Source organism: Paramormyrops kingsleyae, chromosome 9, assembly GCF_048594095.1.
Source record: "Paramormyrops kingsleyae isolate MSU_618 chromosome 9, PKINGS_0.4, whole genome shotgun sequence".
Classification (NCBI taxonomy): domain Eukaryota; kingdom Metazoa; phylum Chordata; class Actinopteri; order Osteoglossiformes; family Mormyridae; genus Paramormyrops; species Paramormyrops kingsleyae.
Window position 1 is genome coordinate 14877684 of NC_132805.1, and position 11618 is coordinate 14889301.

An 11618-nucleotide genomic window follows, 5' to 3' on the forward strand; every position below is an offset into this window, starting at 1 on the left:
TGCTGTGAAAGCTGTTTATTTAAACAAATCGTCTATAAAATGCTGGAATCCAGGAAAAAACAGTAGATGTCAAAGCTGCAGAGGGGCCCAGGATTATGAGAGTGTGAGGAGCTCTCCTCTTGGGCATAGACTGCCACCTATCTACGGGGGGGGGGGGGGGGGGCATGTTATCCGAGACACAAATAAATACAAACACGAAGGATGCTGGGCGTAAAAATAAATAGTGGACGGTAACAGGCTGAACAGTGGGTTTGAATATGAAACAATCAAACAAGCTATGCGCTAAATGATAGTACAGCTGTATGTAGTGATACTTTTTACTAGCAGCTCGTTGGTTTGCATATCATCAGCGCAGAGCCTAGCTGGCTGTCTGTTAGTGCTAATGCGGGATGTGCCGTATGCACAGATGCCTCCCGCCTGCCTGCCCGGCCACCTGTCCGCTCACTCCTGGCATGTGTGGATCAGCACCGTGTTCTTACACTGCTGGCAGCGCACCGAGCAGCACCAGGAGAACTTGCAGGAGCAGCGCTGCACCACCTCCGCCCGGCCCACCTGGAAGCCGGGGCCACAGCACACCAGCTCGCAGCCGTCCGGGGCCAGTCTGGAGGTGCCTGGGGGTGGGAGAGGCGCTGGGGTTAAAGGCAGCCCTGCCTAAACTCCTGTGAGCGTAACACCTATCTCCATAACGGCTTGTGCAGAGTTTCTGTGAGCCTGCAGCCAAACAGCAAGAACTACAGTGACATTAATGAGGCTCACTGATTTTATCACACAGTCACAGTATTGAACAGTTATAATCCCTGAAAGTGAAATGCAGCCAGTTCTAAATGTCCGAAATGCTGTGGCTTGAGGTATAGTATGTAAATTTCTAGAGAGATGAACAAACTACTAAATTACTCCCAAAGCCAGCTTCACATCCATCCTCCGTGTGGCTTATTTAGGCTGGAACCCTGAACAGCATGATAGCCCACACAAACACTGACTAAGCACTGTTCAGAGACCCCCATGCACCAAACTGCATGCTTTAGACTGCAGGGGGAATCTGGAGTCTCCAGATGAAAGTGAGCCTGATGTCATGGTTATAATCTAAGCAGTGCACTGCTGGCCTCAGCTTACAACCACGCAGCATGAAAAAGGGAGCTCTCTGCATACTCACCGTTACAACGCCTCCCAGCAGTGCCTGGGATCCCATTGTCCGGGTCCAGGCTGCAGAAGTCCGGGGAAGGTGCCAGATATACCAAGTCGCGGGCTGCAGGTGGTTTCACGTGGGGGTCACGGGGCAGCAGTGCTGTCCTGGAGCCCACCCGAGACAGGCGCACCTGCGGGGGCCCAGAGACCTTTATTAGGAGCACTACTTCGCCCTATGTGCGCACTGTGCTCGGCTGTACAGCTTGTTCACGCTGCTCTTTCATGTTCTTTGGGGGAAACTGTGATGGGCCTAGGCTTGTCCTGATTGGCTTGGAGCCCCCCTCCCCACCCCCAAAGGTGGGCGCATACCTCCGTGGCCCCGTCGAAGCGCTCCTTCAGCACAGTGCCCACCCGGCGGAAAGGTGGCATCACCTTCCAGCAAGTCCTGAGCTCGCAGGAGCCCGACACGCCATGGCACTTACACTCCACCTGCATGTTGTGCAGGATTGCCTGTGAGTGCAGCAAGGGGCAAAGTGAGTCAGCAATGGGGGACGTTCCTCCATACATCTGTCAGCCTTGCGAGTGCTGAGCAGGGGGGACCTGGTGGTTGCCCCAGGAAGCACAGAATCGAGGCAACACCCCGGATGGGATTCTAGTCCACAGGGTACATATGCTCTAAAGGGAATTTAGGGATACCAATACACCAAATCAGGTTTTTGGACTAAAGGAAAAATTGGTAGTCTGTAGAATACCTGCCCAAATATAGACAGAACATGAAAACTCTACACACTGGTATCAGGCAGAGCTACACACCGACCCGGTACTACACTGTCCAGAGCGTGTGTAATCGCTCCTTGCAAAGGATTGCTGTCCCATCCTGATTCCTGGGACAAGCTTGCCGTGACCCCGAAAGAACCCTTGCATCACAATGAAACGCACGAACGCACCTTCCTGCCAGCTTCATTGTTGTGAATGTTCATCAGTGGCCTCCCTGACGACAGGCCCTTGGCACGCTCTGGCTCATCAACGAAGGTCTGGGAGAAGGCCACCCCATAGGACAGATTATCTGAGCAGCCAGACCACTGGAATCCTGGGAAACGGAGTCCAGGTTAACACGCTGCGCGCAAGCTGGCGGACAAGTTTCTGTGAATAATAGCTGCAGTAATGGCATGGCAGAGTGGTGAGGGAATACAAAGTCATTCACAGAAGGCCAGAAAATCGAGGGAGGGTATGGTTATGATAAGATCATTTAAAATAAACATTAACTGGAAAGGTGCAGGTAAGTGAAGGGCAACTGTAGACAAGTGTGGTGTTATTCTTTATCAGCATCTAACTGTCGTTCTTCCTGTAGTACACTGGCATTTAGTGCTTTCAAATCATTATTTCAAGATTGTTTTAGCTGTTTGTATAAGTTAGAGCAGAATACAGTAAAAAGACCATAACAAGACTGCCTTCCTGTGACAATGAAAGTGGGTGAGGGGCATGACTCACCTTCAGGACTGACTCCTCTGACCTTCCGATCACAGCCACACCTCTCCAGCTCCCCCCGGCTGCAGCCCCGAGTCACTGCAACAGCCACTGCCGCTGACGACAGGGCATGTACGAAGGCTGCCTCACGTGTGCCTGACCAGAAATGGAGTCAGCACTGTTAGGGCAGCCACTGTTTGGGGGTGGGGCTGTAGTGTTGTTATGGCAACATTCATAGATGCTCAACCGTCACCGTGGCGGGATGTTTGGCTATGAGGGCACTGTAGCTCACCTTGGGTCATAACTCTCCCGAACACGTTGACCCCACGTGGGGTGGTGGAGCAGTTCCATCGCCGGTTGCGGAACTGGTGCTGGCACTAGCCCCACACCGGCATCCATTTTTGGGGAAAAAGATGAGAGCCGCATTAGCCAGCTGACCTGCCTTGTGCCTGGACGACCTGTAGGGAGTGCCCTAACTGGGGCCGAAAGACAGAAAGGCTCTTCTCTCACCTCCTCTATCACCATCTCTGCAGCCCTGCGCACAGACTCCATCACCTCTCCCCTGGCCCGGCATACCCCCACCTGCCCCACAGACAGGCCCCGCAGCCGCCCACAGGGGGCAGCACCAGACACGGGCCGGTTGTGTGGCATCCTCACCAGCGAGCTGTGGGCACACCATGGGGTGAGATTTGGATCTGGGGTGGTCGCATAGTTCTAAGAGCGTGACCTCTGACCCACGGAGTGACTTACAGCCAGTTGGTTGCCATGGTAGGGTGGGTGGCCCATAGCAACAGCAGGAGGAGTTGTCCAGTTAGATTTGCAGTAGAGACAGTTGGCATCAGACTGTCTTGTCTGTCTATATTTATTTCCGTGGCTGTGACTAAGTGTGCAAGAGTCTGACTCTCTGCCTCTGCTTGTGTCCTGGAGTAAGTCAGACTGTCTATGCGGACACCCTCATCTCCCTGTCAGGTGCAGTGCAGACGTGCCTCCCTGCTTCTCTTGCCTGGGATTATCCTCTCAAATCTGTGGATTGAATCAACATTAATCACTTGTTGAACTCCTCTGAACTGGAATGATAATTATCATCACAAACATGTAATTATAACGTGTAACATTATAATTAGCTACCTTTACTCATATTTCTATAGTTTATATTGCTCTCTCCACTTTAAAATAATGTCTCAATCTGCCTCTGTGGGATAAAATTGTTTTGACAGTATACAAATATTTAGCTATATTATTGTAATTATTTTACATACTATCTGTGCTCCCTGATTAAATTAATTCTACATATATACTATGTAAATTAGTATTATCTAGTATTTTAACCATGTTAAAATCTGCAGTGTTCAACTGTGTAAGTACGGTATACAGCAGGTAGGCAAATAAATGATTGCACTAATTTTACACGATTTTACACAAGATTCTACTAGTTATGCATCATTGCCTATGACAAAAATATTTAGACATATTTATACATTTTATATCCATCCAAAGTGGACCATTATGCAATAGTCCAGCACTGACCAATGAGAAATAAGGTTGTGTCACGTTGTTAACTGAATTTGTTTATTTACAAACAGCAGGGGGTGCTGTTTTATTTGCTGTGCTGTAAAAGGACTGGAGATTTGATGGTCATTATAAGGCACTTCACCATAAAAGGATTAAAATAATAAAATAATTACTTACCAATTCATTCTATGATAATGTCCAAATATTATCTTCAGAAACACAACGGTGCTATCATGAAAGTTAAAAGTCCAACTTTGCCAGGATTTTGAATAATTTACTTCTAACCTGTTTTGTGGTAATGTAAAATAACCAATTTTTGTAACTATATCAAAAATTACTCTTTTTTTCTGTTACTGATTTTTAAATATTACTTATACAATTCTTCATCCTATGCAGTAAATTAATATGAAATTTCTAAAATAATGTTAGTAAAATAAGAATTATTTCAAGAATTATTGCTGTCTAGTCGAACTTTTGTCAATATTCATTTATCCTCTCTCTCTTTCTCTCCCGTTACCATCAGCTGTGCATTTATAGAGAGAGAAAGAGAGAGAGCGAGAGAGAGAGAGAGAGAGAGAGAGAGAGAGAGTGACCCTAAGGCTTCCTCAGCCTAAGTTTAACTTCCATAAATCTGCACTTTAAAATTTACCCAGAATCTTACAGGACACGGCTGTACGTGGCACAGTGTATTTATTTTCTAAAAATCCTCCAAAGTTGATTGGACAAAGACGCTAAGAGCATTGTAATTTCCGCCGGGCTGAAAAGTTTCCTCGGATTTGCCCTACAGAAAACAGCGCTAATAAGATTTGGTGAGTCCAGCAGAAAGTGTGGGAGTGAGGATGGCAAGGCTGAAGAGGGGTTATAAAGAGGAGAAGGGCAGGGTGGGAGGGAGTGATATAGGGTGAGAGCAGAGGGAGGTGGCCAGTGGGTCACGCAGCCCTGCATTAGCCATGACACTGAGAGATGGCCACTGTCTGTCGCGTCGCCTTTGCACAAGTCATAAAAAGTGACGCGCATTGAATTTCAGCGCCAGTGTTTATGGCTGGGACCATGGCCGCTTGCCCCAGGTGCGCATAGGGCATCTTTGGGGGGACCCAGAGCCAGGACGTCGGGCGATGACCTCATGCAAAAACTCAAAAGGTCACACGGCAGGCCGGGCACGTCGCGTCATCGGGATAGCGTGCCTTGAGGCGTCACATGTGCGTGGGACCTCTGCAGAGACCATAACACGAACACGGGCCAGCCTACGTGGTCCTTACCTAATGTTTGATTTTCCCAAACTTTGTTGCTCTTTTTATGAGTGCCCCCCACCCCCTTCTCCATCTTCTTTACTCCCCCTCTCGCTTTCTCTCCTTCTCCTGGCATTGTCTTAGAAGAAGGGGTGACATTTAGACAAGGAGGGGAAAACAGTGACGACAAATATTGGAACTGGGGCAAATAAATCACGGCAAAGTAGATAGGAGAGAGAATGGGGAGATGGTGGGCAGGTGGGTGATGGAGGAGGAGAGAAGGAGGGAGGGAGAGAGAGCGGGAGAGTGGGAGAGAGGGAGAGAGAGAGAGGAGAGGGGTCTCCCAGCCTACGAGTGAGCACCATTGAAGAATCAATGAAATATGGACTGAGGTAAGACAGAAAACAGTGAGACTCTGAATTAGTGTGCCGTAAACGAGAAGCAACTACGTCGTTAAAGGAATGACATTTGAATTTGGGATTTCCCCAGTGTTTTGTCTCAAGCAGGCGGGAGAGGTCTGGCCGCCGCCCACTCCTTCCTGCTCTCTCAGACTCTGCAGTCTCTCACTTCTTTCACATCCAGATGTCCTCGATCTCCCCCTGCTCTCAGAAATATATCATGTCTCCTTTAAATGTATAGAGTGACTCAACATAACCTCTTTTTTTTTGTTTTCCAGATCAGGGCCTGAGATGGACAGAAGCACAGCAGGCCCGTGTCCTGCTCAGGGGGCTATATTAATACCATGGTCAGCTGTTACGTGGCACCAGGGCTCCATCACAGACAGAACAAGCACCTTCTCGTACTGTACCCAGACGGATCAGCCGCAGATGTGGGCACCACTATAGTGTCATTAAAGCAATATATATACCATATACCATAGATACTTTTGGTGATGTGATTTTTGAGGGTCAGGTACAAAAAGGAACACCAGTCAAATAACGACAAAGGTACAGTTGCATTCATCCATTGTCTATATCCGCTTACACAGGACAGGGTCACGCTGAGGGTGAAGCCTGTTCCTGGAAGCACAGGGCATGAGGCAGGAGACACCCTGTATGGGATGCCAGTCCAACACAGGGCACAGGCTGGGGACATCCTGTATGGGATGCCAGTCCAACACAGGGCACAGGCTGGGGACATCCTGTATGGGATGCCAGTCCAACACAGGGCACAGGCTGGGGACACCCTGGATGAGATGCCATGCACAAACGCACACTATGGACAATTTACAGAGGAAACACAAGAACCAGACACACACAGGCAGGCCTGTCTCTGTGGAGGGGCGGGGCCCGGGGAAAGCCAGCATATTTGGGGCCCCAGCTGAGGCCAATATAAACCAAGTAAGAGGAATCATTGTGTTTGCTGCTGTTTGGTCATTGTAATACAGATGTGACTATAATGAAGAGTAATAAGTAACCAATCACTGACAGTGTACAGCATAACCTTAAAGGACTAGCCAGCACCTAACAGTAGTGTGGCCACGCAGGTTACATTAACCTAGGCTATGTGATAAAGTGTATACATCCAGTGTATGTTTAGTAGGGGGGGGGGGGGTAATGCTCCACAAAACTCACGGTTCGGTACAAACCTGGGTTTTAGGTTCATGGTTCAGTGTAATTTCGGTACAACAGGGGAAACAGAATTTGTTTTGAAATTTATTATTAAAACCATTAGGAAGAGCTACAATCCAAAAGCAAAGACCATTGGGAAACTAAACTTGCAGAGGCTGTTTCTGCCTTGCTGTAGTTGTACAAACACACTGATGATATATATGACAGTATAACAGAGCTGACAGACAATCTTGGTCTTATCAACTACTTTCTCTCCAGTGCTGGTGTAAACCAAAATGTTCCCAAACCATTGATTATAACTGATTGTAACCAGCATTACCCATAACCAAACTCACAGCCACAATTAGCATAATGTAATATACTGAAAATCTACTTGTGAATTTAGGTTTCAGCTATATCAATAAATGCATTCATTCATTTCATTGTTTGTACTGAACCAAAAACAATCTGCCCAATAGCACACGATGAATAGCCTACATGTACTACATGACAGCCCTAATATTCAGGCCAAATAACATATTTAGATTAAATGCAGCTGCATACAATCAATGACAGAAAAATTATTTAACAGCATATTATTATTTAGCCTGTCACTATCTAGGCAAGTTTCCTTTTTGACGGGGCGTCTGGAGTGCGGCCACACCAGTCGCACTGCAAACAGGGCTGGCCTAAGATTAAGAATATCCACGTATTGATTATTATTCTGCAGATTTTGTCTCCTTAGTTTACGGTGTTTTTGTTAACACCAGTTTCCTGAGGGATGCTTGCTGTCATACTTGAATTGTGAAGCTTGAATTGTATAGTCTGAGTGTCAAAGAGATTAAGTCTTGGTGATAAAAGCACTGATTAAGTGCCATATCGGGGCATCACTACGACTGTTGCAACTGATAGTGAGAAGGCTTACTTCTAAAACAGTCACCATTTACGCACCAAGTGTGGTCCTCTTCAGGTTCTGCTTCACACTGGACTTGTCTACCATAATACCATCATTACTACAGATCTGCCTAGACTTACCAATAACTCTGGACCAGTTCAGATTCCCTCTAGCGCCAGATCTGCATAGATTTACCAGTGACTCTGGACGTATCTAGATTAACTGCCAGGGCCCAGGTCAGACTCCGTCCCTATTCATTCTCTGTGTCCATCTTCTCTCAGTGACGTCTTCCTGAGTATCCCCCAGCAACCACATGGCAATGAGTGCCAAATATTCTGACAGCTGCCCCTGCTGTATACACCTCTTCTACCCTCCCTCCTAAATAACACCCTCCCCACTCCTGCCTTCCTCTGTCTTTCAGTCTCACAGTATATAGTATGTACTCCATTAAACCGCTCTTCCTTGCAAACATTCAGTGTCCAGTTAGACCAGGGGTGGGCCGGTGCGTATGCAGGTTTTTGGGATAACCTGTAGGTCAGCTGTTCACACCCAGGTGTGAGGACTACTCAGCCAATCAGTCCTCTAATTAGTAATCTAATTAGGGAGCTGCAGCGAAAACCCGCATACACACTGGCCCTTTACAGATAAGATTGGCCACCCCTGAGTTAGACAGTATACAATGCATTAAGCACACCTCTATAGTGGGTCTTTGGAAGTATTCTCTGCACAGTTACGTAAAGTGTATGACTAAGCGTGTCTGTGTGTATGTGTGTGCATCTTCATGTCTGTGAGTCACACCAGAGAGTACTGATTATTATTGGATGGCCAGTTGACCTCATTCTGCGCTGGTGGTTGCCCCTAGTAACCGTGGATGTCTTGGGATGTATTATGGGATACAAATTTGACTCCTCCCATTTTTTCTTTCTCTCAGCTGACACGCTGTTTCATTAAAGCACAAATAAATAAATCCTTCCCTCACCATAGACATCCCAGACAAATCTGCAGCAATCCAAAACAGTGTGATAGCTAACATATCTGACACGTTTGACCAGAGAAGTGTGCAGATGAAATATACATAGCAAACACAAATGCACACATAGATGGTATGCAAGCAAGCAGATTTTTCTCTGCGTCTTCAGTGTTGTAATTTATTATCTCTGTTACCATGCAAGCTGTTTCAGCAAAGTGTTTTTTCCCCCGCATTTCCTGCTCTGGGACAATTTCTACAGAAGCACTGATTGAGACTCAGGGCATTATAATTGCCCTCATCTAACCAGTCAGCACCTTAACCTTGCTAAAATGGTAATTTTCCAGGAGTTTTCTGTCCATACTCCTTGGACTATTGTTGTTCCTTATAATATTTAAGCCTGACTGTGAAAGCATTGAATGTAAAGTTAAAGTCATATGCAATCTATGGAATTTGGAAAGATTACTATTACAGAAATCTAACTATCGCCGGTGGTGTGGGATTTATTTATTTTTTTGTCCCAGTGCTGTGACTTGAATGGCCACTGTACATGCACATAGACAGTGCAGCGGGGAGGGTGAATTAGCACACTCCTATTATCACCGAATGGCACTGGGGGGGGAGGGGAGCAGCCGTAAGTATTATGGGATGTGAGTGTGTTGTTAGGCGGGCGCGGGGGGTGGGGGGGTGGGGGAGGGTTGCCGGAAAAACCTGGAGAGTATTATGGTCTGGTCTTGGGCCTGTGTTGCCGTGGCACCTGTGTATGTATGTGGCTGTCTGCATATTATGGGATAGCAATCCTAAGGAACAATATAAGAAGGGACATTGCTGTGTCTGTGTGTGTGTGTGTGAGAGAGAGAGAGATAGATAGAGAGAGAGAGAGAGAGAGAGAGAGAGAAGACTCAAAATACCTTGAGTGGCCTCTGCAGTGCATTTACATGAAGGGGAAGAATGCTTCACCCTTGCAGGGCCGTACTGGTGTACGCGAGGCTCTTAAAGAGTGGTTCCCTGAAATACCATTTCACATTGGAAACCGTAAAGCTATTGGCAACACATATATGCGCACTCACCTTTAAGGAGGCAATACTGCCACACACAGCAGCTGAGTTTGCAGTAACATATTACTGTATCATACTGAAATTTAAACAGAGCACACAGGGTAATGTCACTCATCACTGAGATGATATGATAATAATAATCAGTATTGAATTACCTTGCCTCTTCATACAACGTAAACTCTGCACATCTCAGAGTCATGGGCTGGTGGCCTAAGTTACATGTGTGCGTTGTCTGTAGGTTTGGCAACCGGGGTAGTTTAACTAGATCCGTGGGTTTCTCAGTGGCTTGGAGTGTTGCTCGTTCTCTCTACATGGATATCCATATGTCCTGGCCCAGGCTTCCTGTCCCTGTAATCTGAAGTGCATGTCATCTATGTGCGTGTGTCTGTGTGTGTGCTGCGTCTATCATATGTCTCCTTGTCTTTCAGTGCGTTGTTACCATGTGATTTGTGTTCTCCTGGCTGATTGTATCCATACGCCTGTTGGTGTGAATATCGGCCTGTATCCCTAACAAACTTTGTATAAGGAAACATTTGCACAGTCATTCTGTGATATTTTTGGGATGCCTGGAATACTGAAATAGAGGTGAGAGAATATTATAGAGTGTCTTTTGACTTCCATGGTAACCTGACCCCCGCCCATCAACTCCCCCCCCCCCCAACACACACACACACACACACACAACCATCACAACCCCCACCCCACTGCTTATATCTACAACAGCCAGCCTTGGATGAGTATTATGGGCTGTAGTTTCTTCTTACAGAGAAATAGTATTATGGGATGTTTAGTGACTGCGTGTTGGGGGTGGTGATGGGGGGGGGCTGTCACCATGACAACCACCCCCTTCTTCCTCCTGATTGGTGATTATGGGATGCCGCCACCCCCCACCCCCTAATCTCCATGGTGACTGAGCAAGAGAAAGAAAGAAGGTGAGAGAGTGTGCCCCATTTCCGTTGCTCTTTGCACAGGAGCAGAGGCCTGCCATATGAAAATGAGCGGCCCACAAAATCTAGACAGTGGGACAAAGGGAGATTTAGGAAAGAAGACAAAGGACAGAAAAGATGTGTCAAAATATGACTTTGCTGAGTCAGACACTGGTACATAGCTGCTATGAGGCAGAATAGACTATAATTTAAAAGAAGAGACCAAGAAATGCAATTTGAGACAGGAGCATAATACGAGGTAGACGGTAATAGAAACAATCTAGTGTATCAGCGATTATTTTTAAACATGATTTTCCATTTTTTTGATGCGACAGACACAGTGCACTGTCAATTGTGAAAGTAAAAAAGTCGCATTGCCTGTCCTTAACCACTCAGCACCCCTCCATCTTTGACACAATAAGCAGTAATTGTTTCCATAACTAAAAAGACAAACACCTCTGCAATGATAACATTCAGCCTGTCCATACATGCACACATGAAAAGTTTCTGTTTTGTTTCCTTTTTTCTGTTTGTGGGAATGGTGGTTTAATATAATTTTTGTGCCTATAGTTTTAAAATAAGAGATGTATAAGAGTCTGAAGATCCCATCATCAAGCTACCTTTGAGGCCTTGCTATCCTGTCACACAATTAATTTATTTCCTGTATATTTAGGAATTAAATATATACACATTTCTGAATTATAAACTCAACATGTGCGTATGCATGAATTCTTTGGTAATCTTGTAATCTTGAGGTCAAAATACATGTGTCTTGCTTGCTCAATATGTGTAATCTTTCTGTGTATCATAGGACAGTGCTTGTACTCTGTCAGTTTTGTCGTACAGTGGATGTCACCATCTGTACAGCACTGGGACACAGTGAGTTGCT

At 46.3% G+C, this 11618-nt stretch overlaps 1 protein-coding gene across 1 annotated transcript; it reads right to left on the minus strand.

Moving 5' to 3' along the window:
• Positions 1–4946, minus strand: wnt4b (wingless-type MMTV integration site family, member 4b). Its single transcript, XM_072716401.1, has 9 exons — positions 4282–4946; positions 3343–3615; positions 3103–3256; positions 2885–2969; positions 2617–2748; positions 2073–2215; positions 1495–1635; positions 1154–1316; positions 1–611 (listed from the first exon to the last, which is right to left on the minus strand). Exons 2-9 carry the CDS (start codon positions 3429–3431, stop codon positions 442–444), a joined length of 1077 nt encoding a protein of 358 aa, XP_072572502.1. The 5' UTR covers positions 3432–3615; positions 4282–4946; the 3' UTR covers positions 1–441.
• Between the last annotated feature and the right edge of the window lie 6672 nt (positions 4947–11618).

Coding starts and splice junctions, on each gene's coding strand:
- wnt4b (XM_072716401.1), bottom strand. CDS start 3,431: ATGCCAACTGTCTCTACTGCAAATCTAACTGGACAACTCCTCCTGCTG. Junction 3,257..3,342: donor ACCATGGCAACCAACTGGCT/GTAAGTCACTCC, acceptor GTGTGCCCACAG/CTCGCTGGTGAGGATGCCAC. Junction 1,636..2,072: donor ACAATGAAGCTGGCAGGAAG/GTGCGTTCGTGC, acceptor CTGCACTCACAG/GCAATCCTGCACAACATGCA.